The 17,420-nt window shown below is 37.1% G+C and overlaps 1 protein-coding gene across 9 annotated transcripts in view; it reads left to right on the plus strand.

The window, feature by feature from the left end:
- Positions 1-17,420, plus strand: part of lama2 (laminin subunit alpha 2) — a 224,090-nt gene that overhangs the window by 180,353 nt on the left and 26,317 nt on the right. For 4 of the 9 annotated variants that reach the window (XM_015369189.1, XM_015369209.1, XM_015369215.1 and 1 more), the window contains 18 exons: positions 1,097-1,213; positions 1,326-1,489; positions 1,878-2,016; positions 2,470-2,572; positions 3,432-3,548; positions 4,486-4,668; positions 4,869-4,874; positions 5,454-5,608; positions 6,055-6,198; positions 10,510-10,643; positions 11,363-11,522; positions 11,612-11,736; positions 11,934-12,096; positions 13,853-13,997; positions 14,116-14,254; positions 14,447-14,458; positions 15,720-15,840; positions 16,525-16,680. In XM_015369189.1, the coding sequence (XP_015224675.1) occupies positions 1,097-1,213; positions 1,326-1,489; positions 1,878-2,016; positions 2,470-2,572; positions 3,432-3,548; positions 4,486-4,668; positions 4,869-4,874; positions 5,454-5,608; positions 6,055-6,198; positions 10,510-10,643; positions 11,363-11,522; positions 11,612-11,736; positions 11,934-12,096; positions 13,853-13,997; positions 14,116-14,254; positions 14,447-14,458; positions 15,720-15,840; positions 16,525-16,680 (2,283 nt within the window). The remainder of the gene's footprint in view (positions 1-1,096; positions 1,214-1,325; positions 1,490-1,877; positions 2,017-2,469; positions 2,573-3,431; positions 3,549-4,485; positions 4,669-4,868; positions 4,875-5,453; positions 5,609-6,054; positions 6,199-10,509; positions 10,644-11,362; positions 11,523-11,611; positions 11,737-11,933; positions 12,097-13,852; positions 13,998-14,115; positions 14,255-14,446; positions 14,459-15,719; positions 15,841-16,524; positions 16,681-17,420) is intronic. The other 5 variants (XM_015369202.1, XM_015369222.1, XM_015369234.1 and 2 more) reach the window with 3 other exon arrangements.

The raw sequence follows: 17,420 nt of genomic DNA on the forward strand, positions 1-17,420 counted from the left end.
GTTCATCTTAAAAGGCCTCCGATCGTAATTGTCTGATTCTGTGCGCAGGCAGTGGATGCCCTGTGACTTCATTTATGATGACCCCGTTTCAACCCACCTCCAGCCCCTCTTCCACCATCATAGCTAAAGCTTCATCAGAGTGTCATTCCACCCGGACTATTACTGCATTCCCTGTCTCATCTTAACCGGTCCAGTAAAAGCCATGTTGAGCCTAGTTCTGCCAGAGGTTTCCTCTCCAATGTCGCTCCATGCTTGCTCATAATGGACAGGTTCTCTCAATTTGTGTTAGTATCAGCTCGCGCAATTCACTGGATCTCCCCATAAAGCTCAGCATACCGTCTCGATAACCAACAGTCTACAGACTGACCAACTTCATCTATCTCCACTCCACCACCAGTTTCAGGCCTGGGGGAAAAACAGCCCTATTCTTGGCTCCTGTTCATGCATATCTATCAAAATTAAGCGCTATGTTTCCTGCCGAGGTCTGAGCGCCAAAGACAAAGTAATTGTATCACTAAATTTCTCCTAATTGTCTTTTCTCTTCATCTGAGTTTTTCAGATTGAAATGTATAGATACTAAAAATAATGTGTTTTTATTCACGAATATATGAGAGGAATAGACTTTTTACAATAGATTGCTAGTAAGTGTAAGACTAAAAAGAAATGGATGTAGAGGGGGATACAAGGCCAAAAACACTATTAATTTGACTATTCAAAGTGACAAAATTATTATTATTATTTTTTTTTTTTTGCAGCACTAGTGGCTTGTTTTTTTATGGACGGTAGGATGACAGGAAAGAGGGTATAAGAGAAAGGGACATGCGGGAAATGAACACATGCGCGTCGAGGACTAAGGCTTCCATACATGGGTCGTGTGTGGTAACCACTGCGCTACCAAAGCACAACCCCTAAATTATTGTTTTAATTTCTAGAATTTCCAATCAAAGTGATGAGATGGAGTTCATTTAGTGTTTTGAATAGAAAAGTAAATTCTAAAAATAAAGATTAGGAGGCAAAGTGGCTCTTTAAGAAATTATTTTTAAAGGTTTTAATTAAGTGTGTTTCTGCTGAAATGTATTAATTTGTATTTTTGCAGAAAAAGCGAGATGCAGTCAGCGGTGTGAAACAAGACGCACAAAAGATCCTTGGAGAAGGAAATAATTTACTAGATGAGGCAAATCAGCTTTCTGACAACATCAACAAGGAACTTGAGGTACCAAAAAAAATTGTTGTTGTTGATTTTGACCTTGGTCTGCTGAAAAGAAATTAAGTCATTTTATTTTGTTAAAGATATTTAAATGTAAACCTATGATCTCCATTTGTAGGAGTTAGAGGGGATGGAAAGAGATCTTGATCCTCTTCATGCTCAGCTGGATGACAAAGTTCAGGGACTTGCTGATGGCTTGAGTGATGGTAGCGTTGCAGAAAAAGTCGGCGAAGCAGAGGAACATGCCAAACAGCTGAATGAGTCTGCTGCCATTTTAGACGGGTGAATACAGTACTAACAAAGCTCTGTTTTACCATGTAGTAATGGAGCCGTCAGCTGCACAGTGGAAAGGAAATCATGTAATAAAATTATGTAAATAAGGGATGTTTTTTTTTTTGTATTTAAAAGCTTGTATTAAAAAGGATTTTTTCTCTGTAAAGTACTGACATATCCTAAAGAGGAAAAGGATTTTTTTTGTACTTTCCTTATATTCCTGTTTTCAAAATTTTTAAATTTGAAGAAATTATAAGATTTAAGAGTTGTGTCTCGACATTATTACAAAAGCATAAATTTTATTTGATTGAAAATGCTTTTTTGTCATAAGGGTTGATAATTTTTTTTTATTTTTCTTGTTTTTATTTCCCCCTCTCTCTTACTCTTTACCTTATAGCATTTTGGCTGAAGCTAAAAACCTGTCTTTCAATGCAACTGCTGCTGTCCATGCTTATAGTAATATTAAAGCCAATATTGATGCAGCAGAGAAAGAGGCAAAGGCAGCCAAACAGAATGCAAATGAGGCTCTGTCACTGGTAAGACTTCAGAAACGTTATCTTTTCAGTACATTTTAAATTCTTTTTTCCATGTTTTATGGTCATTTTGGTTTTATTTGTGTCTGAAATTGATTTCTTAATTAGATTTTATCACTCATACTTTTATTACAACTGAAATATACAGACCTTAAATGACTATAAGTATTACATCAAGTCATCAAGGTCCTTAAGGTGTGTCCTCTCAATATAATAAATATTTGTCCAAGCATGTATCCTGAAAGGAAATGTTGGCTTGACTCTTTGTTTGTGATTATATCCAAATCATAGTGTATTTTGTTCTTATTTTTTGTCTAAAATATTCTTAAAATTACAGTAATGATGAATTTCAAGTTTTAAGATTGATAGAATAGATAGAAAAATAGAAAACTGTCTGTCCTCTTTTTGTGCTGAATTTGATGTTAAGTGACAGATTTTGCATGGCTGCTTTTTCAGGTTTTGGGTCCAGATGTTCCAGTAAAGGAAGCGGCTCAAATTGCCCTCCAGAAGAGTCAAATACTGCTGAACAAAGCCAAACAACTTCAGAATGATGTTAAAGGTACTGGCTTTTTCCAATAATGTCTACTGGACTTGGATTATAAACACATGTAGGTCCTTTTGTTTTAGATTTTACCAGTGTCACTTGGACACACAAAATAATCTTTTAAACATTGCAAAAGCAATATTATTTATTAACAAGTTTCTCACCTTTTTATTAACAAATTAGGTTATTAGTTAAGCATTTAAGCCATTAAAGTCCTATTTTAAAGGTATTTTGGAGGATTTTCTCGAACACTCGCCCTGTCCACATCTCCACATTACACAAAAATGCAGGTGCGAGTGCATGCACGAGCCTATTTCTCCTTGTGCACGCTCCGTTTAAAAGTTGCTGTTCTCATAGCTCATACAAGCTTACTGTCTCCGAACGTCCGCCCTAACCCCTAAAACCCTCAATCAATATATAGAGTGGGGAATTTATAGTGAACTCACTCTACTTACCGTTCAAAAACAGATGATCACTTCCCCGTTGGTCAACTGCGCGGTCCCCTCACCATCTTTATTAGTCGCTGCTGCCACATAATGCTTTGTGAGGAGAGCTCTCTGCGCAAAGCATTCTTGAATATATCTGCCTTTTCTGAGGCCTTTCTTTTCTTCTCATACAGTTTGTAGACACTTTTTCTCTTATGACCCTTGGCCTGTCAAACTGTTGAATTTATAGTGTCTCCATAAAATCAATAGTACTGTAAAGTAAACTACCTCAACAGTGTCTCCATTTTATTTTTACAACATGTTAATGGTCTTTACGAAAGTCTGTTTTCCTCTGTAAATTTGATGCAAATAATATTGTTCATTAGATGGAAAGGGAAGATATCCCATTACGACAGAGCTTGACATATCCTTATTTACTTTGTGTTTAGAAAATGCAGACAATGTGGCGGGACTGAAGGGGAGAGTTAAAGCAGCGAGAGACAAAACCAAAGGCCTTCTGACTGCTGTTAATGGAACCCTGGCTACACTCAACGCTATGCCCAATGGTAAGATTGTTCAATCCTCAGTCATAAAAGGCTTGCCTGACGGCATATAAATCAATTAGTGTAATAAATAGGCTTTTAAATTATATTGTAGTTTGGAACAAATATCTTTATAAAGATGATTATTTAGATCTGTTAAGTAAGCTTTAAAATGTACTGAAATTATGACACATTTCCTCTATATTGCTTAGTCTATATTGGTGTCATAGCCCAGGTGCTCATTTTATTTACCATTTTAATGTTTTATAGTGTCCATGCTATAGATGGTAACCCATTTCTTTACAGCTACCAGTTTGTAGAGAAAAGCCTACAGTGAAGAAGTTGCACTCTTCTCTTTAGTTAACTTTGTTTGCTTTAAATGTCTGTAAAATGACTAATGCTTTAGTATTGCTCCTTGTGACTCACCAACACTCACTTTAAATGTAGGTCAAAGGTTAGTCTGCAGCAGCCGAAGCAGTTTATCTGTTAGTGTAGTCATTATCTGGATTGTAGGACTTTTGGGTGATGTTCTGATTTCTCAGCGCAGAAAAATAATGTGCATGGCACTGTGAAAAGTTTTGCAAATACACTAACATTGGTTGGTTACATCTGAAGTAGAGATGTACATCTTTTCTATGATTCTCGTCTGCTGTAAGATTTTTTGCATGCATGAAATGTATACGTAGCTATAACTGGCACCCTCATAGCAGCCTTTTTTTTTATTCCCTCTTTCTTACCCTGCTTGTGTTATTGGAATTGTAACATCCCTTGTTTGCTGTTATGAATTAACAGTTGAAATACAGGTTGAACACAACTGTCAGGTTAGATTTAAAGACAAAGTAGTAATCAGGTTTTATTCAAGCAAAAAGTTGCACGTCTTCTTGAAAGAAATTTAAATTATAGCCATCCTTTAAAGCTATGGTACTTGTTAATTGATGATTGTGCATTGCTTTTTTCACAGATACATCATCTAAATTAGCAGCTACAAAAGCAGTAGCAGCTGATGCCAATGCTACAGCAATAGACGTCCTAGAGCGCCTTGCAGATCTGAACCTCCGCCTTGGAAACCTGCAGCTGAACTGCAGCGAGTTGGAAGAAACTGTTGACGCAGCCAATCAGATGATCCAGGACCCTGAAAAAAACAGTAAAGTGCATTATCATTGATTATCTGCATTAACTCACAAATCATTCAATTATATATGCTTGATTTTTAACTGGGTTAATTTACATTTGCTATAATTAAAAACTAAATACAAGTAAACACTTTTTAATAAACTTTAACTGGTAAATTTACCTAAATTTTGATATATTTCTTCTTGTTTCTCTTTTTTTCAATCCCCACAGCAATCAGTATGTATATTTCACTTACCTTAATGGAAAAAAAAAATTTTATGTCGTATTTGGTGCACCAATACTCAATAAAAGTGTATTTTTGGATTTTAGACCTCGAATCTGCTGTTTTTCACAAAAAGAAAATCCAAAATTTCAGTTGTCAACATCATATGTCAATCTGTTATGTCTTCTTAACAGTTGATAAGAATTTAAACAGATTTACAAAGCTGTATTGATGCACCATACACTAATTTTTTGGCTGCCTTTAGTATCTGTACCCTACATTTGCTGCTATTAATGCCTCCATTCAAATGAGCATGAAATCTGGGCTCATCGCAAGGCTTATAACGCCTTTCCAATTTTTAAAGTTCTTTCTATTACTCTCTTACACAGTCTACACTGTCAAATTAAAGTATTTCTCTTTGAATGCTAAGCTACACTAATTTCTTTGGCTCTCTTATGATTCACTTATCTTCGTATTCTTTCTTCTTTCTTCTTATTCTTCTTTCCTGCAAGCTTTTGACTTTCAGCTGTGATAGTTTTGAAGAATTGTGCCATCGTTTTTACTCGTTTTCCTCCATCTCTCTCTACTCTTAGTCCATGCTGCAGGAGCTAAAGTGAAGGATTTGGAGGATGAAGCCGACAGGCTGCTGGAGAAGCTGCAACCAATTAAAAAGCTTCAAGACAATTTGAGGCGGAACATCTCACAAATAAAGGAACTGATCAACCAGGCCAGAAAGCAAGCCAATTCAGTATGTTATTTTCACATTCACTATGTTATTGTGGTCAATCAGTGAGGAAAAAGAATTTTATTGAGAAATTATTATTCCTTTGAGACAGTTTTTTTCTTATGCACATTTGGAGCGTGAGTCCCCACGAACCAGCGTGGCCATAACATAAATGTTTGCAATAAAAAACTTTTTTTTATATATTAGTCTTATTTACGATCATGTGTTTTATAAACTGAACCTTGAAGTTAGACGAGCTACAGGCTATATACATGTTTTTCTGCAAGGAATCAAATGATACCCTCTCATTTAAAGAAATTCCAATAAAAATGGAGAACCACCCTCAAATCCACTTCTTTATATTGGCTTTGATTGTATTTGTTTTTCTCTCACTTAAAGGTTTTTCAGATTGTCAACAAAAAATCCTTAAAGAAAAAAAAAGATTTAACTCCTTGTTTCCTGTTTTCTAGATCAAAGTTTCTGTTTCATCAGGTGGTGACTGTCTCCGTAGTTATCGCCCTGATATCAGAAAAGGAAGGTACAATACTATCATCCTTCATGTTAAAACCACCACACCTGATAACCTCCTTTTTTACCTTGGATCTGCCAAATATGTAAGTAAAATCATTTTTAATGGTTTGAAAATGCACAAATGTATCTATTTCTAACACATTGTCTTAAGTTCCAGATGATACGGTACCCAATATATAGATGTCATTAATGTAGGTTTATGTTGTAATCCTAAGTTTATGCTGTATATGTATCACTCTTGAAAATGTCTGGGGGTTTTATGTGTTCTGCTTTTTTGCAAACACAAAAACATGTATATAAAAAGACAAAAACAAGTCATGTCTTAAACTTGAAAAAAAATAACAGAGCTCAGCCTACATCTAATCCCTTTGTGATTTATCTAATGTGAGAATAATTAATACATCTTGACACATACCCCCTAGAACCCTTAAAATATAACACAGCACTGTTTTAAAGGTACTAGTGATAGTCCCTAAGTGCGTGCAGTGTATTTCTGTGTGAGCGTGGGTGTGTGTATGGGTGTGTTGGAGTGGAGCAGCAATTAACAACAAGCTTGTGTTACTCTCAGCTTTTCCCTGATTTCCCCAGAGGAATCTTTGCTCCGCTTCATCTGAAGGGGGCGTCTCAAACACATATGTGTTTCGGTCTCTCATGGATATTCTAATTTAGTATAAATAATAATTCAGTGTGTGTTTTTGTTCACGTCTTACATTTTTACTAATATTGAATGCAAGTTGAATAATAATGTTTCTCTGTGATCTCTGCTAATGAATAATCGCCTGTACTCTAGAGAGACTAGAAAGAAAGTGTGTTCACTTGTGTGTTTGTGTGATTTGTGTTTTCCAATGCGACTCACTGATAATATCTAATTGTCCATAAGGTGATATGAATAATTATTTTTTGCAGTTCAAAGACGGCAGAAGAGGCTGCATGCTCAGAATTCACATATCAATTTTTTTTTAAACTCATACATAAGTGATAGGGTTGTTAATCAAAATACAAATAAATCCTGTGGAAAATCCAGTTAAAGGGGCCACTAGAGAAAACTTCAGCTTTTGTAATCTTGAAATAGACCTGAGCTGGGTGTAAAATCCCTTTATCATTCTCTTTTACATTTATCTCCAGGATAAATGCTACAATTGGTTCTGTTTGATGGGTAACACATAAAAATTGGGACCCTGGTTAGTATTTCTATCTTATTTCCAACAAATACCTTTCTATTAAATGGTTGGATGCTGATAAGTTTCCAAATTCCTCCATTCCTTTAAGACGGTGAGATTTGTGTTGTCTGCGATCTGCTTGCATAACCAATGAGGGTTGCGTACTGCATTTAACCAAAGTTCCAAGAAATCTGGATGACCACTAGGAGACGTACTAATCACCTGGCTATCTACATATGTGCAGCACAGAGGTGACAAATATATATTAACAAAGTCACACCACTGGACGTGTTCTAGGTGATGTCAGTGGGAGGCTTGTATACCTGCTGCAACTAGCACTTTTCTGAATGTAGTCACATGACTTACGTGCAACTGTGGCGGTCATCCTGAAGTTAAAGAACTTTGATTACATTTATAACCCAAATATTATTTAATTCCTCCTAACACAGGACAGGACAGTTATTACCTCTTGATGACACATTGATAACAATGTCATTTAAGAGTCCACATTTACTTCACTGTGTGCAGAATTATTAGGCAAGTTGTATTTTTGAGGATTATTTTTATTATTTGGCCACAATTGGGTTCTCAATCAACCCAGAAGACTCCTTAATATCAAAGTTTCATATTTTTGGAAGTTGATGTGTTTTTTTTAGATTTGGCCATTTTATGAGGATGTCTGTGTGTACAGGTAAATATTAATGTGCAGAATTATTAGGCAGCATAATAACAAACAAATATATACCCATCTCATAGCTACCTTTCTTCACCATGACGCTCGAAAACCTTCCATCCATAGATTCTGTCAGTGTCTTGATCCGTTTGCGATCCACATTGCGTGCAGCAGCCACCACAGCCTCCCAGACACTGTTCAGAGAGGTGGACTGTTTTACCTCCCTCTAGATCTCACATTTCATGAAGGACCAAAGGTTCTCCATGGGGTTCAGATCAGGTGAACAAGGGGGCCATGTCATTACTTTTTTTCTCCTTTTAAACTTTTTCTGGCCAGCCACGCTGCGGTGTATTTTGATGCGTGTGACGGATTATTGTCCTGCATGAATATCATGTTTTTCTTGAATGTCTTCCAGAAACTGGAAGTAGGTCTGGGAGTTGATATTGATTCCATCATCAACCCAAAAAGATCCCACAAGCTCAGCTTTAATACCAGCCCATACCAGTACCCCACCTCCACCTTGCTGGCATCTGAGTCGATAAGGAGCTTGTGGCCCTTTACTGATCCAGCCTGGTGCCCATCCATCTGGCCCATCAAGACTCACTCTCATTTCATCAGACCAAAACACCTTGGAGATATCAGTCTTCAGATATTTCTTGGCCAAATCTTGACATTTGGTCTTGTGTGTCTTGTTCAAATGTGGCCTTTTTTCGGCTTTCCTTACCTTGGCCAGGTCCCTGAGTATTGAGCACCTTGTGCTTCTCAGCACTCCAGACATGTTGCAGCTCTAAAATATGGCACAACTGGTGGCTAATGGCTTCCTGGCAGCTTCATGCTTGATCCTTCTTAATTCATGGGGAGTTATTTTACGTCTTCTTTTTTCAACACGGTTCTTGCGCCCCTGTTGGCTATTTGCCATGAACCGCTTGATTTTGCGATAAATCCAGCTTCAAAAGCTTGGCAGTTTCCAAACTGCTGCACCCCTCTGAAAGACATCTGACAATCTTTGACTTTTCAGAGTCAAATCTCTTTTCTGACCCATTTTGCCAAAGGAAAGGAAGTTGCCTAATAATTAAGCACACCTTATATAGGGTGTTGATGTCATTAGGCCACACCCCTTCTCATTACAGAGATGCACACCACCTGATTTACTTAATTGGTAGTTGGCTTTCAAGCCTATACAGCTTGAAGTAGGACAACATGTATGAAAAGGATGATCTGGTCGAAATACTAATTTGCCTAATAATTCTGCACACAGTGTACATATCAGTGGTCAACTGTGCAGGTAGACAACACTATGACAGCCACTGCATGAGGAGCAGTGACATTCCTCCTGTAGAAGTGGGAAAGGGTAAAGGACGAAGCCCAGGTAGCTAAAATGTAGATGTCACTAAAGGTACACCTCTTACTGCAGTCCAGGAAGTGGAAGTCCCTCTGTTCCTGCTGAGCACATAATTAAACCTTCGAGAGTTTCCATGAGGGCACAAATGCAATCCTCAGGTGCCTCAAATGTAAAGCACAGTTCAAAAAGTGACACACTAACCACTGACCAACTATTCACAAAGAATTGTCAGGAAGGGGTTACAGAAACAAACACCTTTAATAGTGGAGGCAAAAGACCTCCAGCGGTTATTTTAAATATCTGAATAGCCTTGGCATAGGGTAGCACTATGGGTCCAACCTGTGACCTTTGCACCAAACAGCTTCCATCTGTTATATCATAAAATGACAGGTAAAAAGGTGACATACACGTAAAAAAAATCTTTACAACTGCCCGTTCACAAGAATTTAATAAGGAGTCTGGCCTTTCAAAAGTCAAGTGAAGAAGAGTGCCAAATGCTACCCTTCTTCCTCCGACGAAGAGCCCAACAATCCTAGAAGAGTAGCTTGTGCACACAGCATCCACAGCATCCTGTCCGAGCAGACTGTCAGATTGTGAGATTGAAAACCACGTTACAGTACATAATGTTTTGTTTCGCTTAAGGCAAAGAGGTCCACCTCTGCTACATTATTCTTCTTCCGGATACTCTCAACAACTGGGTTCAGTCTCCACTCTCCTATGGTTTCTGATTGAAGAGTATGATTCTGCATGCCTCGTAGATGGGCCACCCTTACACTCTGACATTGTTTTGCCACAGTTAAATTCAATGCCTTTTCTTTCACACAGCCACTGGAAACAGAAATGTAGTTAAATCCAAATGCAGGGGACCGGGAGATCAGGAATTTATCAAACTATGTTCCTTTATCACGCAGGTCCTCATGGGAAACATTGTCTTTCTTCAGACAACACTGGAGGGAGCCAAAATCACTCAAAAATTAAAGTTCTTTACTACTGTTTTAAACTGTATACTGCTTTAAACCTACATATAGACTCATCATACTGCATTCCCCTAAATAAAACCAGTTTCATAATTTTCCTGAACAAGTCAGACAATTGGAAAACAGTTTGTGTAATAATCAATTTCAAACAGCTAATTTGTTTTCATTGACATGAAACCTGAGATTCCGACACTATAATATTTTATTGACCGTGACTTCAATATGTTTCTTCTGTACCCCAGGTTGATTTCTTGGCCCTGGAGATGCGCAAGGGGAAAGTGAATTTCCTTTGGGATGTGGGTTCAGGTGTGGGAAGGGTTGAATATCCCCATCACACAATCTACGACGGTAATTGGTACCGGATAGAAGCGTCTCGGTAAGAAACTTGCAGGGATGCATATGTGATTGTCCTTTTATTAGTAAATATATTGGCTATAAAACATATGTAGTCCAATTTTATTTACTTTCAACAAGCTATAATAATAAGACAATATTTAATCAGATTATCACAGATGTCATTAACAGAAGGGTCAAATAAAAACAATTCTGTTTTTCTGCTTTCAGAATGTCTGCTGACATTTTCTAAAATATATTTTGTCTTTCCTTACCTCTCACTCACATTATTTAACAAGTAGTGATCAATAGCAACAGAGACCAGAACAGCAGCGACTCAAAATATTTTCTTACCAATGCCAGTGTAGAAAAAACTTGTTTTGACACCTGGGAAATCTAGAGTGTTTAGTCCTGTCAGCCTTTGGCACATCATTTCAAAGATCTTCTCTAATCTATTTTTCCCCTCCCTCTATAAGCTATGGTGTCGTTGTTGTTTGCACACAATCTCATTGACATGAAGGAAGAGTATCACCTGCTTCATGCATTTTCCATCAGAAAGACTTCCCAAAGGTGTTTACCGATTGGATCGCAGACTTTTCAGTCTTTAAAATGTTCTTCTGCACAATGCATAATGTTGACTCCACCGTGAAAGCAAAGATATGGTTCAGCTCAATGCCTCCATAGACACTTGTGTTGCATTTATCAGTGAACTTCTGGTTATTATCAAACCCCTTTAATGTTTCTCCTCGTTTTGCTCTGCAGTAATGGTCTGAATGGTACCATATCAGTCTATCCTTTGGACGGTCCTATGGCTGGCATGATGCCAACACCCGCCAGTGCCAACTCACCCACAGCTTACACCATCTTAGACGTTGACCAGAACGCCTACCTGTTTGTTGGAGGAATTCTTGGCACTGCAAAGGTATTTGTTGGTAAAAGGCATTAATCTGAACATACAGTAATTTGGCTGTACCTTTTTTAACAATTTATTGGTTTTTTTCTGTCCTTCAGAAGGCAGAAGCAGTGAAAACATCAACATTTACGGGCTGCATGGGAGAGACCTTCTTGGATGGTAAACCTATTGGTTTGTGGAACTACAGAGAGAGACAGGGAGACTGCAAAGGTTGCGTTGTCAGGTAAACGAATGGATATATATCAAACTAATATATAATTTATGTTTGTTTTTTTTTACTGTTTTTAGTTGTTGTAATACATTTTGTAAATTACCAAACAATGGAGTCTTCTACTTATCATCCTTCTATCTCTGATATGTAAAGACTTTTTTGGAAGGTGGGTGAAAAAATTAGAAATTGCATCCAGCTTTGTTCTTTAGTCCTCAGCGAACCGATGGTGAGGGGACAGTTCAGCTGGACGGGGAAGGCTATGCTGCAGTTGGACGACCAACAAGGTGGAACCCAAATGTTTCCACGATAACCTTGAAGTTCCGCACTTTCTCCTCTGATGCTTTGCTCATGTACCTGGCCACTGAAGACATGGTATGTTTGTGAAATAGAACTTTTCCATCTTTTTCTGCATTTCAGGATTTAAAAATAAAGATTATGTAAAATTATAGTTATTATAATTATAGTTATTTGTAAAGAATCACAACAAGCAGGACACAATCATGAAGTGAAACAAAATGTATTGGATGTTTTAAACTTTTTTAGCAAATAAAAACTGAAAAAAATTGGTGTGCAAAGTTTTTCAGCTTCCTTGATTTAATAATTTGTAGTCCCATCTTTTGCTGCGAAAACAGCTCCAAGGCTCTTGGGGTTCGTCTCTCAGTTTTGTACATCGAGAGACTAATTTTTTTAGCCATTCTTTCTTGAAAAACAGCTGAAGCTCAGTGAGGTTGGATGAGCCTTTTTGAACAGCAGTTTTTAGTTCTTTCCACAGATTCTCGATTGGGTTCAAGTTTGTACTTTGACTAGGCCATTCTAACACCTGGATATGTTTGTTAGTGAACCATTCCATTGTAGAATTTGCTTTATATTTTGGATCATTGGAAGATAATTTCCATCCAAGTCTCAGGCCTTTTGCAGACTCCAACAGGTTTTCTTCCAGAATGGTCCTGTATTTGGCTCCATCCATCTTCCCTGTCGCTGCTGAAGAACAGCAGGCCCAAACCATGATGCTGCCACCACCATGTTTGGCAGAGGGGATTTTGTTCAGGGTGATAAGCTGTGTTGGTTTGGTTTTATCTGACCAGAGCACCTTCTTTCAAATGTTTGCCATGTCTCCAAGGTGACTTGTGGCAAACTTTAAACAATTCTTTTTATGGCTATCTTTAAGAAATTGCTTTTTTCCATAAAGACCAGATCTGTGTTGTACTATGAACAGAGTCTCCCACCTCAGCTTTAGATCTCTGCAGTTCACCCAGAGTGATCATGGGTCTCTTGGCCGTATATCTGATCAGTCTTCTACTTGTTTGAAGTTAAGATTTAGAGGGACGGCCAGGTCTTTGTAGATTTGGTCTGATACTCCTTCCATATTAATATTATCACTTGCACAGTGCTCTTTGGGATGTTTAAAGCTTGGAAAAGATATCTTTATGCAAATCGGCTTTAAACTTTTCTGAATCAGTATCTCTGACCTGCCTGGTGTGTTTGCTGTTCTTCATGATGCTCTCCGAGCCTTAAACCGACCTCTGAGACGATCACAGTGCAGGTGCATTCATACGGAGGCCTGGTTACACACAGATGGATTCTATTTTTCACTGTCAGTCATTTAGGTCAGCAATGGATCATTCAGAGATCCTCACTGAACTTCTGGAAAGAGTTTGCTGCACTGAGAGTAAAGGGTAAAAAGTATCCAATAAATTTCATTCCACTTCATGATTGTTTCCCACTTGTTGATTCTTCACACAGAATAAAAATTGTATATCTTTACATTTGAAACCTAAAATGTGGCAAAAGGTCAGAAAGTTAAAGGGGGTTGAATACTTTTGCAAGGCACTGTAGGTGGTTTATTGTAGAGCTGCACAGTATAACAAAACATGTCATGGCAATACTGGTGTGGGCAAGAGCTTCACAAATGACTGTTTGGAATATCTGTTAGTTTTTAGATTCCCAACTTCTTGCACTGCATACTAATAAAACCCATTATTGGTAGCATGTTGCATGAAGTGTCGCTAAAGACCCTGGCATGTGTTCGAATAATATTATAACATTGTGCTTTAAAGGCTTTATTTTCTTTGTATGCAGTTAAAGTAACCGACTCTTACAGCTATTTTTATGTTGATGTTCTTTGCAGAAGGACTTCCTATCTCTGGAGCTGTCAGAAGGGAAGGTGAGGGTGAATTTTGACCTTGGATCAGGGGTTGGTAGTGCCACATCAGCTAACCGCCACAATGATGGACGCTGGAAAGCTCTCACCATGTCAAGGAACAAAAAACAAGGTACTGCTGGGAATTTGTAAGCCTTATGTCATCAGACCAGATAACAATATCAAGAGTGATATATAAGGAAATGTTAAGGACTCTTTTGCTAAAACTCCTTTCATTCATCTTGTTATAGCTGTTGTGATTGTCGTGGATATCAGCCAAGGTACTGAGGAAAAGATTGTGGCCATATCCAAGGGTTCGGCTACTGGTCTTAATCTGAAGGAAAATCAGAAAATATATTTTGGTGGTCTGCCAACGATTGGAAACTACAGGTACTTGAATATATGCATATGTGCAAAATGGTGTTTATTCTGTTCAACATAAGAGGGATCTAAAACGGCTCGACAGATTGACTATTTCTAGTGTTTTTCCTCTTACAAAATTTAAATTACTGAAGTTACAGGAATCAAAGATTCAAATTAGTTGCAAAGTTTGCTAATGTCTATTGTGTTCTTTTTTAACAGCATGGCAGCCAGGTAAATGGATAAATAAGATCATTTTATTGAGAAAAAAGTTCCCAGCTAGTTTATCACTGCATGCTGCTAGCAATGCTGAAAGTGCTGCACAGTTACTGCATATGATTTGTTGGCTTGCAGATAAAGGCCTTTTCAGCAAATCACTTTTCTGTCCTTCATTAGCCTGAATTTGATGTTTGTTCCAAAATAAGTAGTGCCTTGCAAAAAGCAACAACACATCCTGTCATGGTGAAACCACAAAACTGAGAGTATATTATTGGGATATCTTTTGTTAGATAAAGTAGCAACAAGCACTTGTATACATTTTCTTTATTCTGATACCACCATTGCTTTATTATTATTATTAGTAAAAAAAAAAAAAAAAAAAAAAGACATGGAAATCGAGTACAAGGAATTGCCTTCAGGTGTGACTAGTGACAAGAATGACAAAAAGTTAGGAGAGACAGGAAAACTAAATAATGGAAGTTGCTAAATAGAGGAGTGGTACTGGAGCACTTGACATTGGAGCAGTATGGCAACCATAAACATACCGTACACTCTGAAATACAAATGAATCTTTTAGATCAAGCATATGTACCAATTTATCCACCTTTTGCTTTAAATACGGCAAAACATATTTAAAAAAAATACTGACGCCAGAAAATCTGAATGAATCTGAATTCTCATATTTCTTAGTATGTAAAAAATGTGCACATCATGCTCCTTCCACTGCAGAATAATCAAGCAAATCTATATTAAAATCATTGCTTGTTTATTTCTGTTTGTAATGATTTTTAGCCAAGATCAAGAGCCATTGTGGAAGGTGTATTGACTTTGGAGCCAAGGTCACAGATCCTTCACCTATCACATGAAATTCAAGAAAATACATTAAAATTTGTGGATAAAACAGAAAATAACAAGTTAGAGGAACACTACTTTTTATAGTACGCTTGGTACTTGGGAAAGAAAAATTCTGCAGGACATAAAAAATTATCAATAAGAATTTTTTTCTCTCCTATGCTTTCTGTAACCTAAACTTTGATGCCTAAAGTCAAAATCCCCTAAATCCAAATAGTGTCAACCGTAATCAGTTTGAACAAACAACATATTCAGAAAACTCTTTTTGATTTCCAAACTTTCGTTGGCTTCCAGATGCTGTATCATGATGCAAACATTTCATGGCTGCAGTAATCCAGCTTCACTGCTTAGAGTCAAAACCCAATGAGTATTTAATTTCCTTTTCTAATATTCTGATTTACTATGATGGCTTTTTTCTTTTTAGGTCAGAGGTGATTCTGAAAAGGTATGCAGGTTGTCTCAAAGACATAGAAGTCTCCAGAACTCCATATAATCTTCTAAGCAGCACTGATTATACAGGGGTTACTAAAGGATGTAATGTCGAGGTAAGATAAATCATTGGTTTGTGGCCTATTGTTGACTTTAAAATCTAATTAACATCAACCAATATTTATATGTTAGACAAATGCTTGAGCTCATAAAAAAAGTTTGTTAAAAAAACAACATAACGCTAAAGAAATGCGATTTAAAAAGGCCTTGAAATTAGTTAAATTATAGCGCTGCTTCATTCTAAATGCTTCATTTTCACCCAGGCTCTCCTGTTTTCATGTAAGTACATCATTGATTCTGCCATTCACCTTTTGATCTTATTAAGGGAGGACATGAAAGCAGAGGCTAGTTCAAGCTGTCTAACTATTTGTGTTTGCTTCTCCCACACATGTAAGGCAACCTTCACAAAGACTTCTATGCAGCTGTATCATCATGAATATAAAGCCTTTCCTTGATCAGAATATGTAAAAGGTTAAAAAGATTCTAGGTTGAGTGTTTAAGTCAGTTCTTTATTTGAATGTGAATCTGAAGGTTTTAAGTTTATTATTTTTTTACTGTGGGCATAGTGCTGCTTTTACAGTCAAATTGTGAGGATTTATTCATATTTTAATCAATTAAGAGATTTTAGCAGATGAGCGATTTAGTTTTTAAAAAGTTGTATCCCAATACCCAAGTTTTCAATACCTATGTTTAATTGTGAATTGTTAATCAATACAATATGATTTGCTTCTGTCTTTTAGAAACTCTACACAGTGAGTTTTAGTAAACCAGGATACATGGAGCTGGATGGCCTTTCTTTTGCAATCAATACGGAGATCAGCTTGTCTTTCAGCACTCTATCAGACACTGGGATTATATTGCTGGCAGTAGGAGGGACTTCACCAATCAGCAAAGAGGTTATCTTTTTGTTTCTTACTTAAGCAATACTTTCAAAAGACATTGAACAGATTGTGATGTTTGTTTCACTCAAATAAGGAAAAAGGCTTTAATACCATATTTTCCTCTCATCTCACTATAAGCCGCGTCCACTATTTTTCTTTTTCTTTTAAACTAGAAACTTACACATATAAGCCGCACCGGGCTATAAGCCACTGATAGCTGCTGAGCTGTCTCCTACCAAACCTGTAGGGGGAGCTCTACATATCGCCCCCTAGAGGAGGGATGAAGAATGCTAGCTCCCGTTTGCTTGTTGGCTCGCAGCAGTAAGATCTTCTACTGAAAGATCGGGATTCGTCTGCTCTTTATTTAAGCTCTGCAAAATATTTTAAAGCATGTTCTTGTGCTAAATGAAAATTAGCCTCTTATTTTTTTATTTCCAATTTGGACTTCCCCCTCTGGCGGTTAGGAAAAATCAGCATAAAAGCCACTTCTTCTTATAAGCCGCTTGGTTCAAAGTTAGGGTATAAATTTGTAGCATAGATTTCTTTATTTATTTGTTTTTATTATATCTATTTATCTAGGACTGTTCCTATAAAAAACAAGAAAAGATTTTGCAAGTATCCTTTGAGTCTACAATGATATTGGGTGTTATGGAAGCAAGTGATTCTGGTTGTATTGTCATGGATAGGAGCTTTAAAAACAAATTCTCATCTTGATCTTATTCCTAATATGCTGTAATTTTCTGTGCAAATTTAAA

This window comes from Cyprinodon variegatus, unplaced genomic scaffold (assembly GCF_000732505.1).
Source record: "Cyprinodon variegatus isolate N-32 unplaced genomic scaffold, C_variegatus-1.0 Scaffold37, whole genome shotgun sequence".
Classification (NCBI taxonomy): domain Eukaryota; kingdom Metazoa; phylum Chordata; class Actinopteri; order Cyprinodontiformes; family Cyprinodontidae; genus Cyprinodon; species Cyprinodon variegatus.